The sequence below is a fragment of the Caretta caretta genome, chromosome 28 (genome assembly GCF_965140235.1).
Source record: "Caretta caretta isolate rCarCar2 chromosome 28, rCarCar1.hap1, whole genome shotgun sequence".
Taxonomy (NCBI): Eukaryota; Metazoa; Chordata; order Testudines; family Cheloniidae; genus Caretta; species Caretta caretta.
The window spans coordinates 94,453-121,042 of NC_134233.1; the positions used below are offsets into that span (position 1 = coordinate 94,453).

General features: G+C 46.9%; 1 protein-coding gene across 1 annotated transcript in view; it reads right to left on the minus strand.

Moving 5' to 3' along the window:
* Positions 1–4,750: 4,750 nt before the first annotated feature.
* Positions 4,751–26,590, minus strand: part of LOC125629666 (uncharacterized) — a 29,649-nt gene continuing 7,809 nt past the window's right edge. Inside the window, 2 exon segments of the mRNA XM_075123859.1 lie at positions 4,751–7,268; positions 7,270–8,072. Of these exon segments, the coding sequence (XP_074979960.1) occupies positions 7,161–7,268; positions 7,270–8,072 (911 nt within the window). The 3' untranslated portion in view covers positions 4,751–7,160.

Here is a 26,590-nt window from a genome sequence, read left to right on the forward strand (position 1 = left end):
AGATACTTAAGAACTGCCTAGGGGAAACTGAGGCACCCTCCCACTATTCAGAGGAAACATTAAGAACAGTCCCACTTCGTCACACACCCCCAGCGGCCTCAGCTGGGCACAAGGCAATGGGTGTGCTGTGGCTTGGGGGGGAAGGGGACCGGGGGACGAGCAGAGGGATTGGGGCTCCCTGCACTGCTGGGAGGGGGAGTTGGGGTGAGGCCCAGCTGGGGTGAAGTGGGGGCAGGTCGGTTTAGGACCCGCTGAGGAGATCTGGGCAGGAGGGTTGCAGGGGCAAGGGTAGATGAGGGGATTTTGGATGAGGAGGATGGAGGGTGCAAGATGGAGGGTCCAGGTGTCCCGGGGGGAGGGAATGAGAGGGGTCAGGGGTCTTTATCTAGTGTCTGGGGGGGTAGGAGCAGGAGGTGAAGTGGTTTCAGAGGAGGAAACTGAGACACATAAGCCAAGGGGGAGAATGGCTAAGGCTGCCCCCCTGTAAACGACTGTCCCCAGTCCTGGGGGGAGGGTCACCCATCCCCCTCACCGAGAGGTTGGCTGCACCCCTGGGCAGCACAGCTCAGGGATGCTCCCTCGGTGACGTGCTGTTGCACACACTGGGGGCACTTTTCAGTGCAGCTTGTGCTTCCCCTCACCCCCGGGCAGCTAGAAATTTCTGGCTCCTCACTCCACGGTGGAAAACAGCACAAAACGCTCCATCTCCACACCACCTCCAAAGTCCAATAAGCGAGGTAGGCAAAGACACCCTACATCTCTCACAGTGCACCCCTGTACCCCTTTCCCCTCGATCCAACCCCCTGCTTAGTGCCTTGCCCCTGCTGTGACATCTCAGTAAAGAGCTAGGGCAAAAGGGGACCTGCAGAAGTCCTGGGCTATCTCCCCTCCAGCACGGTACAGGTGGTTCAGAGTGAAGGGAAAGGGGAGGAACTTGCCCCCTCTTCCCACATGTTTAGTAGTTTGTGATGTAACAATCCTGCTGTGAAGGTACACATGGAGAAACAGATCTTTCTATACATGATCACAGAGATTCAATGCCCATGACCTGTCCATGACTTTTATTAAAATAACCATGACAAAATCTTAGCTTAACAATGATGGGTCAATTTGCCACCCCTTCCCCAACACTTTAGTCCCCTGTAGCAAACATGAACCTACCCCTCCCTAGGGTGCTACTTACACTAAAATGACCTAAAAACCCCTACTTATAAATCACTATTGGTTGGCACTCCATTGCCACCCGCACTTCTATGCTGCTGCTGGCCAAACCCTCCCCCCAAAATACAAACCCCAACTCCACCCCCTACCCGGAACCCAACTTGAACCAAACTGGAACCCTTACCCTATAACCTGGTCCCTAAACCCCTTAACCAAAACCATAGCCCAATGCTCACCCCAACCCTAAACTCTACCTCTGAACCCAGCCCCTCTAAGCCTGACACCGCTTTAAGCCAGAGCCCAGTTGCCCAGGGTGGGAATGGGGAACAACAGTGCAAACACCCCAGGAATCCTGCTTCTTACGACCACTGGTTTTGAAATGAACCTTTTCTTCCTTTGCATTCCAAAAACCTTCATTGGCGTTAGATGGGTTATTTAGTGACAGGGGTTTACACAATGTAACTGTTTGCTATTAACTTACTGTATCCTGTTACAGTGTTTCAGGACATTTAAGCACCCAATACATTTGGGCATTTAATAATCACTTTGATCTATACTAATACACACATCCATTGGCCTGAATACACTCTGACATAACCTGCCCTGCCAGCGTCACACCTTGTACAAACATTACTGCAATAGTGTGTAGGGCAGTGTGACCCCCAGGGGTCTGTGAGCTGGTTTCAGGAGGTCTTCAGGGCCTTGCAGCTGAAGCCCAGAGCCCCCAAGCCTCCCGCAGGAAAGAAGCCTGGAGCCCCAATGCTCTCCACTCCACAGGGCAAAAGCCCCGAGCCTCCACGACCCAGCAGCTGTAGCCCAGAGCTGTCCCCCACCCAGCAGCTGTAGCCCAGAGACCCGAGCTGCCCGCCTACCCCAGCTGGGCCTTGGAGTTTTTATAGCATGTTGGGGGGGAGGCCTCAGAAAGAAAAAGGTTGAGAACCCCTGGTGTAGGATGTGAACATGGGTGTTAGTCTGTCACAAGAGCCTCTTTCAAAACTACCTTGGGAAACAAATACATGGGCCTTTTGCCCAGTTCTTCGTTACTTACTGTGGAATTCTCTCCCCGATCATGAGACAATATTGACCTAAAACAATCGAGCAGCAGTGTGATTGTGTGCAGTCGCTTCAGTTAGTTGCACAAGTTGGGGTGTGCTCTAGTTCGCCATTTCAGACTGGAGATTTAAAACCAATTGGTAGCACGTCCAATAGCTTGGAGTCGTCTCTCCTGTTGACTGAACTGCACTTGAAGTTTCTCCATGTCACCATGGAGGGAGCAGAGAAAAAGCAAAAATAAAATAAGAAATGACTATTTCAGTAAATAGTCACTTTCTCAAAGTCCCCAGGAAATCTGAGCTACAGTCTGGCAAATAAAATAAATATCTGATTTTATGACCAAATGTCCCGGAAGAGGAAAAACCCACATCACACAAGATACATCCAGTTTCATATAACTAGAAATTCCAGGGCAGGTTAAACATGATGACTGTAGCCTGATTTAGGGTATGCTAATATAAAATAAATTAATGTTATTTTATTTTATTAATTAATAATATTAACAGTATTGGTTTTAGGCTTGCCAATTTGTTTGAAGAGAAGATAAAAGTTTTTGTTCCAAATTAGGCTTCATGGAATTTAGTAAGGACACTTGGGGGTATGACAGACAGCTCACACTGAGACAGATATAGGCTTAAAGAGTTTTTATTAAAATTTATAATAGTAAGTAAATGGTAAAATACCCAGAGTTACAAAGTTACAATTGCATTACTGCTATTCAAAAGATACATATGATAATATAGTATTATATGCTACAAAGCTTTGGTCAATACACTCACACCCTTCCTTGATAACCTGGGGGTAAGATACACAGGACCAGCCTTGCAGTTCAGGTTTCTCAATTCGTGATGCAGAGCTTAGAAAAACTAATGCTAAGAGCTAACTTAGGGTTTACTTGACTAACTTAAACTTAAAACCTAATAAAACAAAACTCAGAATAAAAGAAACCAAGCTGAGCCTAGTTCCCTTGAAACTTAAAGTTTAAGAAGAACAAGTATAGCCTACCAATAGTAGTAGCCATTGTAGATAGAATAGATAGAGTGAGTGTAAGACAGAGTAAGTGAAAATGACAGAGCGGAGTGAAGTGAAGTACTCTAGCGAGGTGGGTCACCTCTTTTATAGGGCACAAGTGCTGGAAATCCTCCCTCCTATGCCCAAATTTTATTCCTCACCCACAAACGTTAGGGTACACTTACCCCATAGGCAGTAGGTTTGTGCGTATTGATGACGCATATATTCGCACGTTAAGTTTCCTTGTGATGTACCTGTTAAGTCTGTGGGTACCACATTAAAAAAAAACCCTCTATGCCATTCTTCATTATCTGTTGGTCTAGACAGAAGGTTATAGACATGTGTGTAAATACTTATTTATTTAGGTAACAAGATATAGGTTAACTTTACTTTTCTGGGTAAATGGCCTTAATATAGATGTGTTAACTTCCCTAAGCTTAACATACAGGATATGGCCTTTAGGTCTCTTTCGTTACAGCCAAGCTTACTTTAATATAAATCTCTAAACCTATTACAATAAACCAAATACTTAAACGTATACGAAAAAAATATATCTATGCAAGCAAGCAGGTTAGTCCTACTGGCTACACGACTCAGAATCAGGACAAGAGATTCTCCCATTGCATTCTCCTCTGAGCCATTCAAACCTCCTTCACTCATTAGTATTGAGTCATACTATTTACAAAACTTCTAGCATCGTCATAATTGAAAAAAACAAAAAACAAACCAACCAACCAGCCTCCCCATCTGCAAACAATCCCATCTCAGTAGGAGAAGTCCTACAACAGGCTTTGCCAGCAGTTGGAAACTGGGATTTAAACTCCAAATGATCTCACTGTATTTCAGATCCATTCAAATTCCCCATCCAGGTCTGAATGCATCCGATGAAGTGAGCTGTAGCTCACGAAAGCTTCTGCTCGAATAAATTTGTTCGTCTCTAAGGTGCCACAAGTACTCCTTTTCTTTTTGCGAATACAGATTAACCCGGCTGCTACTCCATCCAGGTCTGTGATACTTCCATCTCAGGCCCTAAATTACTGTTTTAGGAGCAAAGAAAACAAACTGTGATCCATAAACAGAGGGCTGAGAACTCTGAATCATAGGACACATTGAGCAGTGGAACTGTAGAAAGTGGAGAAGATCAATTCTACATGGCTCAACAAGAGGAAACACTGCTGGGGTAATTCAGCAGGTGAGAATCCCTCCGACTCACCACTTCAGGTGTCACAGAGGTTGAAAACACACACTCTTCCCCCCCTCCCCCCAAGTCACAGAGTCACCAGGCAATGCTCTGGAACTACTCCATGTGAAGCAAGTCAGGACTCTGTGGGGAGCATGTCTCCTCTCTCTCAGCACACTGTCACCAGGGCAAGAAGCTTACACAACTTCGATCTTCCTGGGTCTGACCTCGAAGTATTCAGCATCCCCTTCCACACCGTGTGCTTCCCGCAGCGAGTCCACCCGGATGGGGCTCCTGGGGAACCCAGAGTGCCCTGCCCCCCAGCTCCGCACTGACTCTCAGCCAGCCAGTAAAAACAAGGTTTATTATTCGACAGGAGCACGGCATACAACAGAACTTGTTAGCACAGAAATCAGTGACTTTCGGCCAAGTCCATCTTGGGGAGTCGTGGGCCAGATGCCCTGGACTCCCTCTCTTCCAGTTCCCCCAAGCAGACTGCCAGCTTCCAGCGACCCGAAGTCAGACACCCCCATTGCTCCTCCTCCTTGTCTTTATCTTGCTTCCTGGGCAAAGAGTCACCTGGTCGCACCCCATTCCTGGGTCTCAGGTTATGAAGGGCACCGTGTCACAGGTTCCGTCACAGAGACCCCCTTGGGACTGTCATGTGATGTGCTGCAATGACCTCTGAGCCCATTTTACCTGCCAGCCTGGGACTTCCAGAATCCTGTCTTGTTGAGCCAGACATGCTAGCCTGCTGCAACACAGACCCAGGGTCTGAACCACGCCCCAAAAGCTGCAGGCTTTAAGTGAAAACAGCTCAGCAGCTTACTTGTCTCCAGCACCAAGACACCAAGTTCCCAATGGGATCCAAACCCCCAAATAAATCCATTTTACTCTGTATAAAGCTTATACAGAGTAAATTCATAAATTGTCTACCCTCTATAACACTGATAGAGAGATCATAGAATATCAGAGTTGGAAGGGACCTCAGGAGAGCATATAATCCAACCCACTGCTCAAAGCAGGAGCTATCCCCAATTTTTTTTGCCCCAGATCCCTAAATGGCCCCCTCAAGGATTGAACTCACAACCCTGGGTTTAGCAGGCCAATGCTCAAACCACTGAGCTATCCCTTCCCCAGATATGCACAGCTGTTTGCTCCCCCAGGTATTCATCACTTACTCTGGGTTTATTAATAAACAAAAATGATGTTAAGTATAAAAATCAGGATTTAAGTGGTTTCAAGTAATAACAGACAGAACAAAGTAAGTCACACAGCAAAATAAAGCAAAAACACGCAAGTCTAAGCCTAATACATTAAGAAATTGATTACAGGTAATATCTCACCCTCAGAGATGTTCCAATAAACTTCTTTCACAGATTAGACTCATTCCTAGTCTGGGCCCGATCCTTTCACCAGGTAGTGTTAGTTCCAGCAGACATCTCAGGTGGTAAGCCGGGGATTTCTCATGACTGGCCCCCTTTGTCCTGCTCCACCCCCTTTTATAGCTTTGGCACAAGGCAGGAATCTTTTGTCTCTCTGCGTCCCCACCCCTCCTTCCAAATGGAAAAGTACTAGATTTAAGATGGATTTCATCATCGGGTTACATGGTCACATGTCACTGTAAGACCCCTAGTCTCCATTCCCCATGGGCTGGCCCACACGTACACAGGAAGGTTTTCAAGTAACTTAGGCCACTTACAACTGATTGTTTCTGGAGCACCCTTAATGGCCTCCACTTAATATGTTTACATCAGTGATACAAGTTTATAGCTTATTCTCCTATCTCAAGATAATACATGCAAACAAATAGGATGAACACTTCATAGATTACGAGCTTTCTAATGACACCACACAAGGGGTATTTAGTGTAAAGCAAATTCCAGTTCTGTCATAAACATAAGCATATTTCCATAAAGCATACAGACTGCAACGTCACACAGCCTCACCAGCCCCAGACGTCTCAGCCAAAGTCATACACCCCTATTCCCACCACCGAGGTATGGGTGCAGCACACAGGAAAACTGAAGCACACACAGTATTCATGCAAAACAGTAAAACTCACATAGGCTTGACAGCAAGAATCACAAACATCATAAGGGAAAATCCCCACTTAGTCACACCCTCTATCCCTGCAACTTCTCTGTTACATTTACATTGAGACAAATGGTACAAAACCCAATTGCTATTGAGCAGAACCCAGGGCAATGTGGGAACAACTGGGAATGAGGCAATCTGTCCCTAATGGGGGAACCTGAAGACTAACAATCACTTTGTAGTAGGAGGAAAAGTATAAACGTGATGCTCCAAATTTGGTTAGACTAGGAAAAGTGCTGGAATTTGTGTCCAGTGGTGAGGAAATTTGCTACGTTACCCTGGCCGCTACATGGGCTATTTTCTTTCTTGAAAAAATAGTTGTGTTTTTACATCAGGATCACTAATTCAATCTAGCTAACTCCATGGAAAAGCCTAGTGGAGTCAAGACCCAGGTAGATTTAACCTCCATGTACCTAGTAAAGGTCACTCCTGGTTTCCCCACCTGGGACTGATGGGCATTCTTGTTGGAGGGACGCACACTTCCATGACACAGAACAAAGGAGCTGATGAAAAACACTGTGGGCTTCACTCCAAGGAAGGGTGAGCTGCAAAAGGGAAAAGCAGACAACTCACCTGAAGGAGCTGAGACGCCACAAGTGCTGCCTTAAAGTTCACTACTTGGGAATTAGGAAAAAGAAAAAAACATCTTTTCTGAGCCCTAGACAAGATTTTCATGGTGTTTATCTCCCTTGCAGCTTCTCTGGTGATAAATAAGAGAAAAGCTGTGATGGAAGAATTTCCCGCACTCACAGCATTCATCGGGTTTTCTCTCCTGTGTGGATCCTCTGATGCGTAATAAGGCCTGAGCTCTGAGCAAAGGTTTTCCCGCACTCACAGCATTTATAGGGTTTCTCTCCTGTGTGCTTCCTCTGATGTGTAATAAGCTCTGGTCTCCCAGCGAAGGTTTTCCCGCACTCACAGCATTCATAGGGTTTCTCTCCTGTGTGGATCCTCTGATGTACGATAAGGCCTGAGCTCTGAGAGAAGGTTTTCCCACACTCACAGCATTCATAAGGTTTCTGCCCTGTGTGGATCCTCTGATGGCGAATAAGGTGTGAGCTCTGAATGAAGGTTTTCCCGCACTCACAGCATACATAGGGTTTCTCTCCTGTATGGATTCTCTGATGGCGAATAAGGTGTGAGCTCCGAGTGAAGGTTTTGCCGCACTCACAGCATTCATAGGGTTTCTCCCCTGTGTGGATCCTCTGATGTGTAATAAGGCCTGAGCTCCAAGCGAAGGTTTTCCCGCATTCACAGCATTCATAGGGTTTCTCCCCTGTGTGGATCCTCTGATGCCCAGTAAGGCCTGAGCTCCAAGCGAAGGTTTTCCCACACTCACAGCATTCATAAGGTTTTTCTCTTGTGTGGCTCCTCTGATGTGTAATAAGGCCTGAGCTCCGAGCGAAGCTTTTCCCACACTCACAGCATTCATACGGTTTCTCCCCTGTGTGGATCCTCTGATGGCGAATAAGGTGTGAGTGTTGAGTGAAGGTTTTCCCACACTCACAGCATCTCACTCTGGTGTGGATTCTCTGATGGGTAATAAGGTGTGAGCGCCTCCTGAACTTTTTCCCACACTCAAAGCCCGTGTTATTTCTCTCTCCCGTCAGGATTCTCTGCGGGGACGTGGTTTCCTTGAGACCTTTGTGAGTTCCCCGATAATTAACAGCTATTCCAACTGTCTGCACTGGCTGGTTTCCCTGCCCCTTCTCTGGCCTGTGCTGCCCCTGAGAGCCTTTTCCCTGCTCACAACTCCTGGACACACTCCCTGTGCATCTTTGCAATAACGTCCCCTGTGGCTCCACTCGCTCCTCTTCCTGCTGAGGATTCTGCTCCACGGTCTCTCTCACCATCCCATCACCTGCTGGGACAGAGAAAGAAAAACCTCAGAAACCAGAAGAGAAAAGGGGGGAACAAACCAAGAGAATAGCTGGAGATGGAGAAAAACCAGGGACTGAATTTCCCCCAACTCTTCCCCAAAGGGCCGAGAGGAGGGGATCAATTCTGCATCCAGTTCCCATCCAAACACTCCCCAGGGAGAAGGGAGTTTAGGGAGGGAACTACTGCCAGGAGTTAGCATGGGTAGGGAGCCATGAACAGTATCTGCCCTGAGGATATGACACCTGCTGGGGACCATCCTGAACCCAGAGACCTCACAAGGTCTTTGTTGGGAATCCTAGCTGTTTCCTTCAATCACTGAGTAAGTTTAATCATCCCTCACCCACGCGGCTGCGTCTCAGGATCTCGCTTTCCTCTGAGCCCCAGAGATCTGGGGCCCACGGCTCTTCCCCTCGTTCCAGCTGAGAGATGACATCGGGTTTGGAAACTGGAAACCCTGCTCAGGGGAAAGACGACCAGTGAGATCAGATAACAGCAAAAGAAGAAGTTACTCAACTTGTGCATCAACGATGGTTCTTTGAGATGTGCCTCCCTGTGGGTGCTCCACTGTAGGTGCTAGCCCATTAAAAACAGCTGTGTAGACCGGTGGCTTTCCACACTACTGTGCCCCTTCCAGGAGTCTGATTTGTCTTGCAAATTACACCAAGTTACACCTCATTTAAAAACTACTTGCTTATAAAATCAGATATAAAAATACAAAAGTGCCATTGCACACCATGAATTGCTGACTTGCTCATTTTTACCATATAATTATAAAATAAATAATCGAAATATAAATATAGTACTTACATTTCAGTGTATATGTCAAGGTTCCTTCCCCACTCTGTACTCTAGGGTACAGATGTGGGAACCTGCATAAAAGACCCCCTAAGCTTATTCTTACCAGCTTAGGTAAAAAACTTCCCCAAGGTATAAACTTTGCCTTGTCCTTGAACGCTATGCTGCCACCATCAAGCGTGTTAAACAAAGAACAAGGAAAGAGCCCACTTAGAGACATCTTCCCCCAAAATATCCCCCCAAGCCCTATACCCCCTTTCCTGGGGAAGGCTTGATAAAAATCCTCACCAATTTGTACAGGGGAACACAGACCCAAACCCTTTGATCTTAAGAATAATGAAAAAGCAATCAGGTTCTTAAAAGAAGAATTTTTATTAAAGAAAAGGTAAAAGAATCACCTCTGTAAAATCAGGATAGTAAATACCTTACAGGGTAATGAGATTCAAAACATAGAGAATCCCTCTAGGCAAAACCTTAAGTTACAAAAAGACACAAAAACAGGAACATACATTCCATTCAGCACAGCTTATTTTACCAGCCATTAAACAAAAGGAAATCTAACGCATTTCTAGCTAGATTACTTACTAACAGAAGTTCTGAGACTGCATTTCTGATCCGTTCCCGGCAAAAGCATCACACAGACAGAGAGACCTTTTGTTTCCCCCCCCTCCAGCTTTGAAAGTATCTTGTCTCCTCAATGGTCATTTTGGTCAGGTGCCCGCGAGGTTATTTTAGCTTAACAACCCTTTACAGGTGAAAGGGTTTTGCCTCTGGTCAGGAGGGATTTTATAGCACTGTATACAGAAAGGTGGTTACCCTTCCCTTTATTCTTATGACAGCATAGTATATAGATCAGCATAAGCAAGTCATTGTATGAAATTTTACTTTGTACTGACTTAGCTAGTGATTTTTCCATAGCAACTCTGGAAGACCTCTGCGTACCCCAGGGGTACACAGACCACTGGTGTAGACACTGCAGCTCAGGCTTAAGAGACTGAGCTCCAGACCAATCTGCAACCTCTCTCTCTCTCTCTCTGTGTTGCCTTGTTTTTTTGCCCTGGATAGCAGCAAACTTAAGCCCAGTCTGTTTGTACCCTAATACCTGTGTCCCAAAGTGCAGTGCAGTTGTGTTCCCGTGTTCTGCTTCCCTTGGACCCAGTCATTACACATTAACCTCCAGGAGACTTCCATTGTCCAGTGTGCTTCATACATATGTGGATAGTCCTTGATAGTGTTTCCATGTAAATGGAGACAGGCCTATGATACTTCAACAGGAATCACATCCCCATCCCAGAAGAGGAATTCACTCCTTCACACCCAGTGGCTAACAAAGCAGATTGAGAGGGAAGCTGACCCATGCATATTTTTCATTAAAAAAAACTACTAAATAAAGCTGCCATTCTCCAGAGGGAGACAAGGTCAAAGTGAAGGGCTAGGATAATGAACCGTAAAATCACAGAAACACATGGGGTAAAAGGACCTCAAGATGTTAGCTAGTTCATCCTCCAGCCCTGAGACAGGACCAAGTATACACAGACCATCGGTCTAACCTCTTCTTAAAAACCTCCAGTGACCAAGATTCCACAACCTCTCTTGGTAATGTATTCCTGTACTTATCTATATGCACAGCTGGAAAGTTTTTCCTAATATCCAACCTAAACATCCCATGCTGCAGAACAAGCCAGTTTCTACTTCTCCCTACCCTAACCCTAAGCAGGAGAGGATAAGGGAAGATCAGATTTCAAGAAGACGACCATGGTCAGTGGTGTCAGACAGCTGACAGGTCAAGGAGGAGGATGGAGTGCTGGTTCTGAGCTTCGCCTAGGGACCGGTCATTAGAGACTTCAGCAAAAACAGCCTCGGTGAAGAGCTACAATCTCCGACTCCCTGAATCCTTCCCTTCCTACCCCTCACCAGACCCCCCTGTGATGGGTTGGGTCACAGAGACCCTCTGGTCACCGAAGGTGCTGGAACTACCTCTGAGCCCATTGCTCTGTCAGTTAGCGATGTCAAAAATTGCATCCCCACCTGACATAAATTGCAGCAAAAACTGTAGTGTCAACATAGTTACAGTGGCTAAAAAGTCCATTAAACAGAAAACCAAGGAAATTAAAGGCCCATAAAGTACATTAAGCAGAGTTAAGGATGCCTAGTGCTGCCTCGTGCCCTTCCAGCATGTGGATGGTGGTGAAAAATAAAACCTCTGAAAATCAGGAAATGAAGAATTAAACTACACACCACCCCTGCAATGTAACCTTAACTTCGCCCCTACCCCCTAGCCCTGGAGCTGGAAAATATCATTGGGAATAGGTCAGGAAGGGTGGTGCCAAGGTTACCAAACTACCCAAGGAAGGGGAAAATTTTCCATCTCTTGAAGTCTTCAAGTCAGGACAGGATGCCTTTCTGGAAGATGTTTTCGTCAAACACAAGGAATTCAGCGCACTACAATGGTAACTGGATGAAACTCCATGGCCTGTATTACACAGGAGGTCAGACTAGATGACCTAATAGTCTCCCCCAGCCTTAAAATTTATTGATCAACAGAAGGAAGGACTAAGAACATGCCGCTGTGTGTTTTACATTCCTCAGATTTGAATACCAGCATTTCTCCCCATTCACCCCAGCAGTGTGCACCGTGCCAGCTGCAGCTTTAACTGAACGGTGGAGGGACTAGTTGGAGCAGCTGGGCAGAGCTGTGCCATGGACAGAGGTGCACGTGAAACTGTAAGGAACAGGTATTCCTCATTTCAATGCTGAGCGGCGTAGGCAGCGTCAATAAAGGCGCACAAGGGCATGTTCTTGCCACAAGGATTGTCAGCAGGCTGGTGCCGTACATGCTAGGGGTCTCCAGGGCTCAGTAAGGGGTAAGTGAAGGCAACGACTCAGAAGGAATCCTCATTGGAAGGGTAAAGGGTTGGTGACATTATGGAAGTCTGAGATGGACTGTGCGCAGTAGGCTCAGTGTCTGAGTGCAGGCCAGGGGTAGGCAGCTTCCGTTCCCTACATCGGACCGAATCCCAAGTTTTGCCCTAGCAAAGAGACGGTGTTAGCATTTGTGCTGTCCTGCGCCTGTGCTCTGCTCCCAAAAATCGCATCCCCACCTGACATAAATTGCCTCAAAAACTGTAGTGTCAACATAGATACAGTGGCTAAAAAGTCCATTAAACAGAAAAACAAGGAAATTAAAGGCCCATAAAGTACATTAAGCAGAGTTAAGGATGCCTAGTGCTGCCTCGTGCCCTTCCAGCATGTGGAAAGAGACGGTGTTAGCGTTTGTGCTGTCCTGCGCCTGTGCTCTGCTCCCAAAGCGTTCTGTAGCGGGGAGGGTCGAGTGCTAAGTCTGTGTGTCATTGGCCTGTCAGGGGGTTACTGAAACAGGGGAAAACTGAGGGTGCAATGTGAACCTTAACTCTTCATTTCTCCTTCTAAGAACCGAGGGGACAGGAATCCTTACCCAGCGAGGTCACATTCTTATAGTTCTCCTGCATGACATCTCCGTAGAGGGCTCTCTGAGCGGGGTCCAGCAGAGCCCACTCTTCCTCAGTGAAATACACAGCCACCTCCTCGAAAGTCACCGGCCCCTGAAAGAGCAAGAGCCCCCCACTCTGCACCTGCTGCCCAGTGACAACCCCACCGTTCACAGGGGAGGAGGGCCAATCACATGGAAGCTCTGGGAGGCAGGCAGGCAGGCTCCGACCCCCTCTCCATCAGAGCAGCCAGGAGGCATCAGGGTGAGGGGAGAAAGAGAGAGAGCCAGACAGAGATGGCCAGGGTCTTCACAGTCAACACTCACCTACCAGTCAGAAGTGGATACAAGAGATAGAGCCCCCAGGAGAGTCCAGGGACAGCCAGTCCCCTGGTAGGAATCCCAACTCCCGTCCCCGTGCCAGCAGTTGGATGGAAAGGGATGGGGTGTCTTCCCTGGGCCTCACTGGAGGTTACCCTCTGGCTATTAAGTTCAGACTCCAGTATTGGAGTCTGGTACATTTCCCCAGCCCAGTCCAGGGGGGTATTTCCTGCTTGACAAATTAGGGAATTTCCACCCACAAACCCCATGGGTCTGTTGCTAGAATCTAGGCCCCAATGTAAACAAATCCCAGCAAGTTTGTCACACCCTGTCCCCCTCCCTTTCTCCAGCCTGTGTATTTCCTGCCCCCTCCCACCTGCCGACCACCCACAGAAGCACCCACCTCCTATGTCTTTACTGCCCTTCTCCTGCCAACAGGAGCCCACCAGCAACTCCCCGATAATCCCTACCTGAACTGGCCCCACGGCAGCCATTTCCCTTCCCTGGTCCCTGGAAGGATGGGACGTAACGTTGCAGCCTGTCAGGGCAAGAAGGGGACGTGTCAGAACAGGACAGTAACGTCACATCACAATTCCCCGTGGCTCTTTCCCTGCAGACTGATGTTCTCGACTCTGTCATGCAAATAAGAGAAATATTCAAAACACAATTAGTAATGGGGAGGGATGGGGGAAAGACATGGGACTTTAACTACCCAGACATCCGTAGAAAAGGTATTCAAACAAACACAAAGTGTCCAATAAGTTCTTGGAATGTGTTGGGGACACCTGTTTGCTTCAGAAGATGGACGTAATAACCAGGGGGATGGGCATTTTAGGGTTGATTCAGACTAAAAGGCGGGAGTTAGTTAGGAAATGGAAGGTATCTGGCCGGTGAATCTTGCCCACATGCTCAAGGTTCAGCTGATGGCCATATTTCGGGTCGGGAAGGAATTTTCCTCCAGGGCAGATTGGAAGAGGTCCTGGGGGTTTTTCACCTTCCTCTGTAGCATGGAGCACGGGTCACTTGCTGAAGGATTCTCTGCACTTTGAAGTCTTTAAAGCATGATTTGAGGACTTCAATAGCTCAGACATAGGTGAGAGGTATATTGCAGGAGTGGGTGGGTGAGATTCTGTGGCCTGCATTGTGCAGGAGGTCAGACTAGATGATCATAATGGTCCCTTCTGACCTTAATATCTATGAATCTATATGGGCGAAAGTGTTCATGAAATGATGATTTTGTGATTCTAAGAGAAGGAAGGTGTTAGAGCAGGAAAATAAGGACAACGGACTTCAAAAAAGCAGACTTCAACAAACTGTGAAAACTGGTATGTGAGTGTGACATTTCCCTCCATATTCTTTATGAAAATATGCTTATGAAATGAATAGGCGATAACGGAGATGTACTCTGTGCAAGATAGGTCTTGTAAGATATCATTGGAAAGGTTATAATTTACTGACTACGATTATCCAATTTGTGTGCACGTATCATTTCTGTATCTGAAGTTGGGAATATTGACTACGCATCTGTATTTCAACTATGCTACTTTGGGTGACGCCCACTGCTCACACTTCAGGTACAACAGTGGAAAAGCCAGACAGGGCGGATGGGCCATCAGCAAGAACAATGGACTGTGAAAAGGCTCCATACTGCCACTGACTCCTGGACGCTGTGATACTACAGAGTCAGGTGGTCTTGTCACCGGATACTCAACATTACCTGGGACTTCTTGTAACTTTCCACTGGAAGGGAAGGGGGATCAAGTTTGGGAAACAAAGGATTCCCACCTTATGTAAATCCTATTTAAGGCTGGGGAGGTAGGCAAATAAAACGACTCCTCTCCAAGGCCTGTCTACCCAAGAAGAAAGACTGCTAAAGCCACCTGAAGAGAAGGCGGGGGGGGGGGGGAGGGAGCGGGGGCGGAGAGAAGGGGGGAGTCCAGACTGAGACGGTCCAGTCTGAAAAGAAATATAACTGGAACTCTGAAACACAGAAACATTGGAACCTGCCTAAAATAACATTTCGGGAAATTACATGGTGTAACCTGTTTTTTAAGTATATTGAGCTTAGCTTGCGTATTTTGCTTTATTCAGTCAGTAATCTGATTTGTTCTGTCTGTTAACGCTTATATTCACCTTTTGTAGTTAATAAACGTATTTCTTGTTTATAATTTAACCCAGTTTATATAATTTCTACCTGCGGGAGGCAAGAAGTTGTGCATATATCCCTCCACATTGAGGGAGGGGGCAAATTTCATAAAATCCTTTGAGTCTGTACCACTTAAAGGGAGTCGGCACCAGAGTGCTGGGGCAAGTCCCTAAGGCTGAGTATTTCCAGAGCGGATCTCTCTCTTTCTGTGCAGCTGAGCAGGGCCCTGCCCGTGTGCTTGGCTGGAACAGGCTTGTGAGCCTAACACAGCCAGGTAAAGGGTACCGAGGCTGGTAGAATAGGCTGCCTCACTGGCACCCCAGCACATCAGGTGACACCCCAAAGGACCCAAACCTGTCACAGTGAAGTCCCACGGGAATAAGATTCTAAGGAGACTAAAGCTCAGGAGAGCTGGCCGTTGCTCCGTTAATGCTGTCTCTGAGAAACAGCAAACTATCCCAATGGGAAGGAAAGACAGAAAGAATAGTAAACTGCGAATATGGCTCCGATAGGAGCTCTTTCATGACCAGACAATAAAAAGGAATCCTACAAAAACTTGAATCATGGACAAATTGCTGTGGAAGAGTTACACATGTTAGATATGTTAAAGTCAGCCATAAAATTCATCTTAGGGCGCTCAAGTAATTAGCTGAAGCAATCTCGGAACCATTAGCAATTATCTTTGAGAACGCCTGGAGAACAGTGAAGACTGGAGAAGGGCAAACAGAGTACCAATCTTTTAAAAGGGGAACAAAGAGGACTGGGGAATAAAGCCAAGTCTCACTTAAATGCCTGGAATGAACAAATTATTAAACCATCAATTTGTAAGCACCTAGAGGCCAGTAAGGTGATAAGTTATAGCCAGCATGGATTTGCAAAAACAAATAATGCCAAGTCAATCTAATTTCCTACTTTCACAGGGGTACTGGACTTATAGATCCAGGGGACACTGTAGATAGGACATATCTTGATTTTAGTCAGGCTTTTGACACAGGCCCCCATGACATTCTCACCGTGAACTAGGGAAATGTGGTGTACATGCAAGTGCTATAAAATGGGTGAAAATGTTGTTGAAAGGCTGTACTCAGACAGGAATCATTACTGGTTCACTGTCCAACTGAGAGGATGTATACAATGGGGTGCCCAGGGGCCAGTCCTGGATCTGATATATTCAATATTTTCACTAATTACTTGGATAATGGACTGGAGAGCATGCTGTCTAAATATGCAGATAATAGCAGTTGCGAGGGGTTGCAAGCACATTGGAGGACAGGATTAGAATTCAAGGTAACATTTACAAATTGGACAAGTGGGCTGAAGGAATGAGATGAAATTCAATAAAGACGACTGCAAAGTACTAGACTTAGGGAAGGAAAACCAAATGCACAACTACGAAGCGTTAGTTACGAGGTAGTACTACTGAAAACGATCGGCGGTTAGAGTGGATCACAAATTGAATCTGAGTCAACCACGTGACTCAATTGTGAAAAAACCTAATAAAGCACTGGAATAGACTAGCAAGAGAGGTGGTGGAATCCCCATCATTAGAGGTTTTTAAGGACAGGTTGGACAAACATCGTAGTGCTGGGGGCTGGTCTAGATGCCCTCTCGTGGTTCATTCCAGCCCTACAGTTCTACGATTCTATGCTGGGGAAACGTCTGGCCACTTGATTACAGCACTAACCAGCCCCTCCCACTAGCACTAAACCACCGAGACATTTTGAAACCCTCGCAGTAACAAAGTCTTGAAACCGAATGGGAGAGAAGAGCAGAACAAAAGGAGTGACACTGGGGGATTCCCCCTGACATTGTCCCCAGGGCAGCACACTCCTACAGCAGGGGGTACAGGGAGAGTCAGGAGCTGGCTTTTCCTCCCCCTGTACCTCATCTTGTTCGTAGCAAAGTGAATCTGCCCAGGGATGCGGCAATAAACGTGCGTGGGCCGGTCAGAAATCTGGGAATCTCTCTCCCCAATTATTTCTCCCACTGCCCTTTTCAGTCTCTCTCTCTCTCCTTTTTCTCCTTGTGTCTCCCTTCCCCTGTCTCTGGCTGGCAGCCAATCCTGGGGGTTCGCTCTCCTATGACTGGATCGGCTCCTGAAATTGCTGAAGGGAGGAGAGACATGGGGTGAGGAGGGGCTGTTTGTACAGAGTCACTTTCATGCCCAGGCCCTGCACGTTCCCTGAGGTCTCGATCAATCACCTGGAGTCTCTGGCTCAGACGTTGGAGTGGGCAGAGCCTTGAGTTGATGTATGGGGCTAATTACAGCTGGAGAAAATCCTCACCTTGGCTGGGCACAGAGGAAGCTTTACTCACAGTCACTCCCCAGCCCCGATCCCGCTGGGGGAGCAGCAGCTGCTCAGCCTGGGCTCCCAGATCACAATCGAGGCAGCAGCGCCTGAACCAGGAAGCTCAACCCCAATATCCTGAGGCAGAGAAAGAGATGGAGAGAAAGTGAGTAACTTTCCCCCTTTAGCAACAACTGAAACCCCCTCCTCACAGGGACACACCCTGATCGTATCTGCCCCCCATGTTAATTTGGAGTCACTCCCTGTTCTGCCTTGCAGTGACTCCGGATTAACACGCCTCTCAGAGAGACCAGAAACCTGGCTCAGGCTGGAGGAGGCCAGACTCCTTTGAAACGGATCATTGCGGCGGGGGATCGAACCTGCTCCCGCCCCCCTCGCTGAGAGGGATTCACAGCTACAGTTTTCCATCCCCCCCCGCCTGACCCTCCCCTTCACACCCTCTGCCCCCCCGCCTGACCCTCCCCTTCACACCCTCTGCCCCCCCCGCCTGACCCTCCCCTTCACATCCTCTGCCCCCCCCGCCTGACCCCCCCTTCACACCCTCTGCCCCCCCCGCCTGACCCTCCCCTTCACATCCTCTGCCCCCCCCGCCTGACCCCCCCTTCACACCCTCTGCCCCCCCCGCCTGACCCCCCCCTTCACACCCTCTGCCCCCCCCGCCTGACCCTCCCCTTCACATCCTCTGCCCCCCCCGCCTGACCCCCCCTTCACACCCTCTGCCCCTCCCCCACCCCTGGCTCCGGGAGTCTCTGTCCGCGCGGCTGCCCCCGGGGCCTCTCCGCCAATCAGCGAGCGGAGCGCCCTCACGCGCGCCGTTAACGGCCTCCGCCCGTCGGTTGGGAAACGTCATTTCCGGCCTGAGGTGCGTCAGAAACTACATCTCCCAGCCTGCCCTGGGGAGCTGCCGAACTCTCGGGCCAGGCCCGCACCCATCCCCCCGTTCATACAGACCCTCCCGCCCCGCCTGGCCGGTCAGACGCGGTGTTGTGTGTATGTGACATGCTGTGTGTTGTGGGTCGTTGTGTGTGTGCCATTTTGTGTGTCATGTGACGTGTCGTGTGGGTGTGTGACGTGTTGTGTGTCATTTTGTGTGTCATGTTCTGTGTGTAGTGTGTGTGTGTGACGTGTTGTGTGTCGTGCTCTGTGTGTGTGTTTCGGTGTCATATGTTGTGTGTGTGGAGTGTTGTGTATCATGTTCTGTGTGTGTGTGATGTTTTGTGAGTCGTGTTGTGTGTGTGTTGTCTTGTGTGTTTGTGTGTGTGTCTCATGTGTTGTGTGTGTGTTTGTGAGACTGGTTCTGTGTAGTGTTGTGTGTGTGACGTGTTGTGTGTCGTGCTCTGTGTGTGTGTTTCGGTGTCATATGTTGTGTGTGTGGAGTGTTGTGTATCGTGTTCTGTGTGTGTGTGATGTTTTGTGAGTCGTGTTGTGTGTGTGTTGTCTTGTGTGCCCTTTTGTGTGTCCTGTTGTGTGTGTTTGTGAGACTGGTTGTGTGTAGTGTTGTGTGTGTGATGTGTTGTGTGTTGTCTTGAGTGTGTGTTATGTGTCGTCTTGAGTGTTGTGTGGAGTGTGTGTGTGTCATCTTTTCCGTGTGTTGTGTCGTCTAGTGTGTGTGTGTGTGTGTGTCGTATTGTTTGTCTCTGTGTGAGATGGGTTGTGTGTCATGTTCAATGTGTCTGTGTGAGACGGGTTGTGTGTGGTGTTCTCTGTGTGTTGACGTGCTGTGTATGCATGCGCGTGTGCGACATTTTGTGCGTGTGCCTGTACAAAGTGTGACGTGTTGTGCGTGATGTGCTACGTGCGAAGTACATGCGACGCACGACGTGCGAAGTGCTCTGTGTGCCATGTGTGACGTGTGATGTGTGGTGCGTGTATGTTGTGTGTGTTTGTCGGTGTTGTGGGTGTGATGTTTTGGGTGTGTCATGTTGTGGGTGTGTTGTGTTGTGTGCCGTTTTGTTTGTCGTGAGGTGTGTGTTTGTTGGTGTCGTGTTGTGGGTATGATGTTTTGTGTGTCGTGTTGTGTGTGTTGTGTTGTGTGCCATTTTGTTTGTTGTGAGGTGTTGTGTGGGTGTCGGTGTCATGTTCTGTGTAATGTTTTGTGTGTGATATTGTGTGTTGTGTGTGTCATGTGTTGTGTGCCGTTTTGTGTCTCGTGTTCTGTGTTTGTGTGTCAGTGTCAGGTGTTGTGTGTGATTTGTGTGTCGTGTTGTGTGCCGCTTTGTGTTGTGTGACGTGTTGTGTGTGTCATCTTCTGTTTATTGTGTTTCAGAGGAACAGCCGTGTTAGTCTGTATTCGCAAAAAGAAAAGGAGTACTTGTGGCACCTTAGAGACTCACCAATTTATTTGAGCATGAGCTTTCGTGAGCCACAGCTCACTTCATCAGATGTGTACCGTGGAAACTGCAGCAGACTTTATATACACACAGAGAATATGAAACAATACCTCCTCCCACCCCACTGTCCTGCTGGTAATAGCTTATCTAAAGTGATCAACAGGTGGGCCATTTCCAGCACAAATCCAGGTTCTCTCACCCTCCACCCCCCCACACAAATTCACTCTCCTGCTGGTGCTAGCCCATCCAAAGTGACAACTCTTTACATAATCAAGTCGGGCTATTTCCTGCATAGATCCAGGTTTTCTCACATCCCCCCCACCCCCATACACACACAAACTCACTCTCCTGCTGGTAATAGCTCATCTAAACTGACCACTCTCCAAGTTTAAATCCAAGTTAAACCAGAACATCTGGGGGGGGGGGGAAGGAAAAAACAAGGGGAAACAGGCTACCTTGCATAATGACTTAGCCACTCCCAGTCTCTATTTAAGCCTAAATTAATAGTATCCAATTTGCAAATGAATTCCAATTCAGCAGTTTCTCGCTGGAGTCTGGATTTGAAGTTTTTTTGTTTTAAGATATCGACCTTGTGCCCACATATCTATAGAGGGGACACCATCACAGGGCCTAATCACATCAGCCACACTATCAGAGGCTCGTTCACCTGCACATCCACCAATGTGATATATGCCATCATGTGCCAGCAATGCCCCTCTGCCATGTACATTGGTCAAACTGGACAGTCTCTACGTAAAAGAATAAATGGACACAAATCAGATGTCAAGAATTATAACATTCATAAACCAGTCGGAGAACACTTCAATCTCTCTGGTCACGCAATCACAGACATGAAGGTCGCTATCTTAAAACAAAAAAACTTCAAATCCAGACTCCAGCGAGAAACTGCTGAATTGGAATTCATTTGCAAATTGGATACTATTAATTTAGGCTTAAATAGAGACTGGGAGTGGCTAAGTCATTATGCAAGGTAGCCTGTTTCCTCTTGTTTTTTCCTACCCCCCCCCCCCCAGATGTTCTGGTTTAACTTGGATTTAAACTGGGAGAGTGGTCAGTTTAGATGAGCTATTACCAGCAGGAGAGTGAGTTTGTGTGTGTATGGGGGTGGGGGGGAAGTGAGAAAACCTGGATCTATGCAGGAAATAGCCCGACTTGATTATGTAAAGAGTTGTCACTTTGGATGGGCTAGCACCAGCAGGAGAGTGAATTTGTGTGGGGGGGTGGAGGGTGAGAAAACCTGGGTTTGTGCTGGAAATGGCCCACCTGTTGATCACTTTAGATAAGCTATTACCAGCAGGACAGTGGGGTGGGAGGAGGTATTGTTTCATATTCTCTGTGTGTATATAAAGTCTGCTGCAGTTTCCACGGGATGCATCCGATGAAGTGAGCTGTAGCTCACGAAAGCTCATGCTCAAATAAATTGGTTAGTCTCTAAGGTGCCACAAGTACTCCTTTTCTGTTTATTGTGTGTTTCCTTGAGTGTTGTGTGTGTCGGTGTCCTGTGTTGTGTGTATGTGAGAAGTGTTGGTGTGTGTGAGACATGTTGTGTGTCGTGTTGTGCATTGTCATAAGTGTTGTGTTGAGTATGCATGTGACGTGTGGTGTGTTTGTGTCAGTATCGTGGGTTTTGTGTGTGATGTTTTGTATGTGTTGTGTTCCATTTTGTGTGTCGTGTTGTGAGTTTGTGTCTCAGTGTCGTGTGTTGTGTGTGATGATTTGTGTGTCTGTTGTGTGCCCTTGTGTCTCATGTGACGTGTTGTGCGTGTGTGACTTGTGTGACTTGTGTGTTGTGTTGTCTTTTGAGTGTTTTGTGTCATGTTGTGTGTGTGAGACGTTTGTGTATCTGTGACATGTTGTGTGTCATGTGTGTGAGGTGTTGTATGTCGTGCTGGGTGTGTGTGTGTCATTTTGTGTGCCGTTTTGTGTATCGTGCGACATGTGCGTGTGTCGTGTTGTGTGTGTGACTTGTAGTGCATTGTGTGTCATGTGTGTCAGTGTCGTGTTGTGTGTGTGAGACATTTTTGTGTGTGTGACGTGTTGTGTCGTGTTCTGTATGTGTGTGACACGTGTTGTGTCATCTTGTGTGTGATGTGTGCGTGTGGTGTGTCATGTGTGCCATTTTGTGTGTCGTATGACGTTTGTGGTGTTGTGTGTGAGCTGTTATGTGTTGTGTGTTTCCTTGAGTGTTCTGTGTCATGTGTGTCGGTGTCAGGTGTTCTGTGTGTATGACATGTGTGTCATGTTGTGTCATCGTGTGTGTTGTCGAGTGTTGTGTTGAGTGTGTTTGTGTAAATTGTTGTGTGTCGTATTCTGTGTGTGATGTTTTGTGTGATGTGTGTGGTGTGTTTGTGTGTCGGTCGTGTGTGATTTGTGTGTCGTGTTGTGTGCCGCTTTGTGTGTCATCTGACATGTTGTGTGTGTTTGGGTTGTGTGTTGTGTTGTGTGTATCCTATGCATGTGATGTGCTGTACGTGTGAGTGTGCAAAGTGCGACTTTTTGTGCGTGACTTGCAAATTGTGACGTGCAACGTGCTGTTTGTGCGACATGTTGTATATGTGACATGCAATGTGTGACTTTTGTGCGTGACGTGCGACATGCGATTTTTGTGTGTGATGTTTTGTCTGTGCGACGTGCAATGCGTGTGAGCGACGCGTGAGCGAAACGCAACGTACGATGTGCGACGTGCGAGCGATGTGCGACACGTGCGAGCGACCTGCAAAGCACAATTTTTTGTGTGTGATTTTGTGGGTGTGGTGTTTTCTGTGTCGAGTTGCGTGAGTTCTGTGCGTTTTGTGTGTCGTGTGTCGGTGTTGTGTGTGATTTTTTGTGTGGTGTTGTGTGTCTTTTTGTGTGTGTGTTTTTGTCATTTTTGGGTCATTTTTTGTGCATGACGTGGGATGTGCACGTGTGAAGTGTGTTGTGTGTGTGATCTTGTGTGAGTCGTGTTTTGTGTCTTTTTTTGTGTCGATTTTTTTTGTGTGGTGTTTTGTGTGTCATTTTTTTGTGTACTTGTGACACCTTAGAGACTAACCAATTTATTTGAGTATAAGCTTTTGTGAGCTACAGCTCACTTCATCAGATGCATTCCGTGGAAATGAAGCTCATGCTCAAATAAATGGGTTAGTCTCTAAGGTGCCACAAGTCCTCCTTTTCTTTTTGCCAATACAGACTAACATGGCTGCTACTCTGAAAGCTTTTTTTTGTGTGTAATTTTTTTGTTTTTTGTCATTTTATTGCCGAGACGTGCGACGTGCGATGCGCAACGTGCCTGCGACGCCCTATTTTTTGTGTGTGATGTTTTGTGTGTGTGTTGTGTGCGTTGTCAGCTATGTGCAACGTGCAATATTTTGTGTGTGTGATGTTGTGTCGGTGTCGTGTGTTGTGAGTGTCTTTTTGTGTGTGGTGTTTTCTGTCTCTTTTTTGTGTGTCGATTTTTGTGTGTGGTGTTGTGTGTCATGTGTGTGCGATGTGCAAAGTGCAATGTGCGACGTGCAACATGCATGCGATGCGTGACATGCGACACATGATTTTTGTGTGTGATGTTTTGTGTGTGTTGTGTTGTGTGCGTTGTAAGCGGCATGACGCACGATGTGACAGCGACGTGCAAGTGACGTGAGTGCGACGTGCAAGCGACGTGTGGGGACACGTCATGCGAGCGAAGTGCAACGTGCGTGCGACGTACGTGCGATTTTTGTGTGTGATGGTTTGTGTGTGTCTTGTGTGTGTTGTGAGCGACGTGCGAGCGACACGCAACATACGATGTGCAACATGCGTGCGACGAGTGACGTGTGAGCGACGTGCGACAAGCGTGCGACGCGTGATTTTTTGTGTAGTGTTTTGTGTGTGGTGTTTTGTGCACGGTGTTGTATGGGTTGTGTGCGTTGTGTCTTGTGTGAGGTGTTGTTTGTGTGTCGGTGTCGTGTTTTGTGTCGATGTTTTGTGTGTGTCGATTTTGTGGTTTTGTTCTTTTGTTTTTTGTTCTGTGTGTCGTTTTCTGTGGTGTTTTGTGTATCATGTTTTGTGTGCGATGCACGATGTGTGAGTGACGTGCGACGCGTGTGCAACACGCGACGTGCAATGTGTGTGCGAAGCGCGATTTTTTTGTATGTATGATTTTTTGGTGTGTCATGTTGTGTGTGGTTTTTTTGTGTATGGTGTTTGTCAATTTTTTGTGTGAGATTTTTTGTGTTTGGTGTTTTGTGTGTCGAGTTGTGTGTGTTGTGTGCATTGTGTGTTTGTGTTTCGGTGTCGTGTTGTGTGTGCTTTTTTGTGTCGTGTGTTGTGTTGCATGCATTGTGTGTCGTGTGAAGTGTTGTGTGTTTGCCGGTGTGATTTTTGTGTATTTTGTGTCTTTTGTCTGGTCTTGTGTCAATTTTTTTGTGTGTGACACATGCGACGCGCAACGTGCATGTGATGCGCGCCATACAACACTCCACGTGCAACATGCATGCAATGCGCGAGGTGCGACGTGTGTGCAACGCACAACGTGCGATTTTTTGTATGTCTTCTTTTGCGTGTGATTTTTGTGTGTGGTGTTTTGTGTCATGTTGTGTGTGTTCTGTGCGATTCATGTGTCGTGTGAGGTGTGGTGTGTTTGTGTGTTGGTGTTGTGTGTTGTGTGTGGTGTTGTGTCATGTGTGTCGACTTTGTGTGTGCTGTTGTGTGTCGAGTTGTGTGTGTTATGTGCATTTCATGTGTCGTGTGAGGTGTTGTGTTTGTGCATCTGTGTTGTGTGATTTTGTGTGTCGTGTTTTGTGTGTGTGTTGCGTGTTCTGTTGCATGCGTTGTCGTGTTTTGTGTGCGTGTTGCGTGTGTTGTGTTACATACATTTTGTGTTGTGAGGTGTCATGTGTTTGTGTGTTGGTGTCGTGTGTGTGATTTTTGTGTTTTGTGTGTCTTTGTTTTTGTATTGTCTTTTTGTGTCAATTTTTTGTGTGTGACATGCAACATGCAAGTGATGTGCATGTGCGACACGCGAGTGACGTGCGACTGCGGTGCGCAATTTTTTTGTGTGTGATTTTTTTGTGTGATGTGTTGTAAGGCCGTTTTGTTTGTCATGTTAGGTGTTTTCTGTTTGTGTGTCGGTGCGTGTTGTGTGTGATTGTGTGGTGTTTTGTGTGTCAAGTTGTGTGTGTGTGCATTTCATGTGTCGTGTGAGGTGTTGTGTGTTTGTGCATTGGTGTAGTGTGTTGTGTGTGTGATTTTTTGTGTCGTGTTTTGTGTGTAGTGTTGCGTGTGTTGTGTTGCATGCGTTTTGTGTGTCATGTGAGGTGTCGTGTGTTTGTGTGTTGGTGTCGTGTGTTCTGTTGCATGCGTTTTGTGTGTCGTGTTTTGTGTGTGTGTTGCGTATGTTGTGTTTCATGCGTTTTGTGTGTCGTGAGGTGTTGTGTGTTTGTGTGTCGGTGTCTGTGTGTGTGATGTGTTGTGTCTTTGTTTTTGTATTGTCGATTTTGTGTGACATGCAACATGCGAGTGATGTGCGTGTGCGACACGCGAGCGACGTGCGACTGCGGTGCGCAATTTTTTTGTGTGTAATTTTTTCTGTGTGGTGTGTTGTGTGCCATTTTGTGTGTTGTGTGAGGTGTTTTGTGTTTGTGTGTCACGTGTTGTGTGTGATTGTGTGGTGTTTTGTGTGTCATGTTGCGTGTTGTGGTATGTGCGTTTTGTGTGTGAGATTTTTTGTGTGTGGTGTTTTGTGTGTCGTTTTTGTGTGGTGTTTTGTGTCTTGTGTCTTTTTTGTTTGGTGTGTCTTTTTTGTTTTGTTTTGTGTCGATTTTTTTGTATACCGTTTTGTGTGTCGTGTGATGTGTTTTGTGTTTCTGTGTCGGTGTCATGTGTGTGATTTTTTGTGTGTGATGTTTTGTGTGTCGGTGTCGTGTGTGTCATGTTGTGTGCTACGTGCAACGCGCTTGTGACGTGTAGCCCAGAGCTGCCCCACCAAGTCTCTGTTATTCCAATCACATCATAATTCCTTGACTGTGCCAAGACTTCCAGTTCTCCCTGCTTGTTTCCCAGGCTTCTTGTATTTGTGTATAGGCACTTGAGATAACTCGCAGATTGTCCCTCTTTCTCAGTATGAGGCAGGAGCCCTCCCCCTCGCGCTCTCCTGCTCATGCTTCCTCCCAGTATCCCACTTCCCCACTGACCTCAGGGCTTTGGTCTCCTTCCCCCGGTGAACCTACTTTAAAGCCCTCCTCACTAGGTTAGCCACTAGGTTAGGGTATGACAGGAAGCTCATATTGAGACAGATATAGCCTTACAGACTTTTTATTAAAATTTATAATAGTAAGTAAATGGTAAAATACCCAGAATTACAATGTTACAGTTGCATTACTGCTATTCAAAAGATACATATGATAATATAGTATTATATGCTACAAAGCTTTGGTCAATACACTCACACCCTTCCTTGAAAACCTGGGGGTAAGAGACACAGGACCAGCCTTGCAGTTCAGGTTTCTCAATTCGTGATGCAGAGCTTAGAAAAACTAATGCTAAGAGCTAACTTAGGGTTTACTTGACTAACTTAAACTTAAAACCTAATAAAACAAAACTCAGAATAAAAGAAACCAAGCTGAGCCTAGTTCCCTTGAAACTTAAAGTTTAAGAAGAACAAGTATAGCCTACCAATAGAAGTAGCCATTGTAGATAGAAAAGATAGAGTGAGTGTAAGACAGAGTAAGTGAAAATGACAGAGCGGAGTGAAGTGAAGTGCTCTAGTGAGGTGCGTCACCTCTTTTATAGGGCACAAGTGCTGGAAATCCTTCCTCCTATGCCCAAATTTTATTCCTCACCCACAAATGTTAGGGTACACTTACC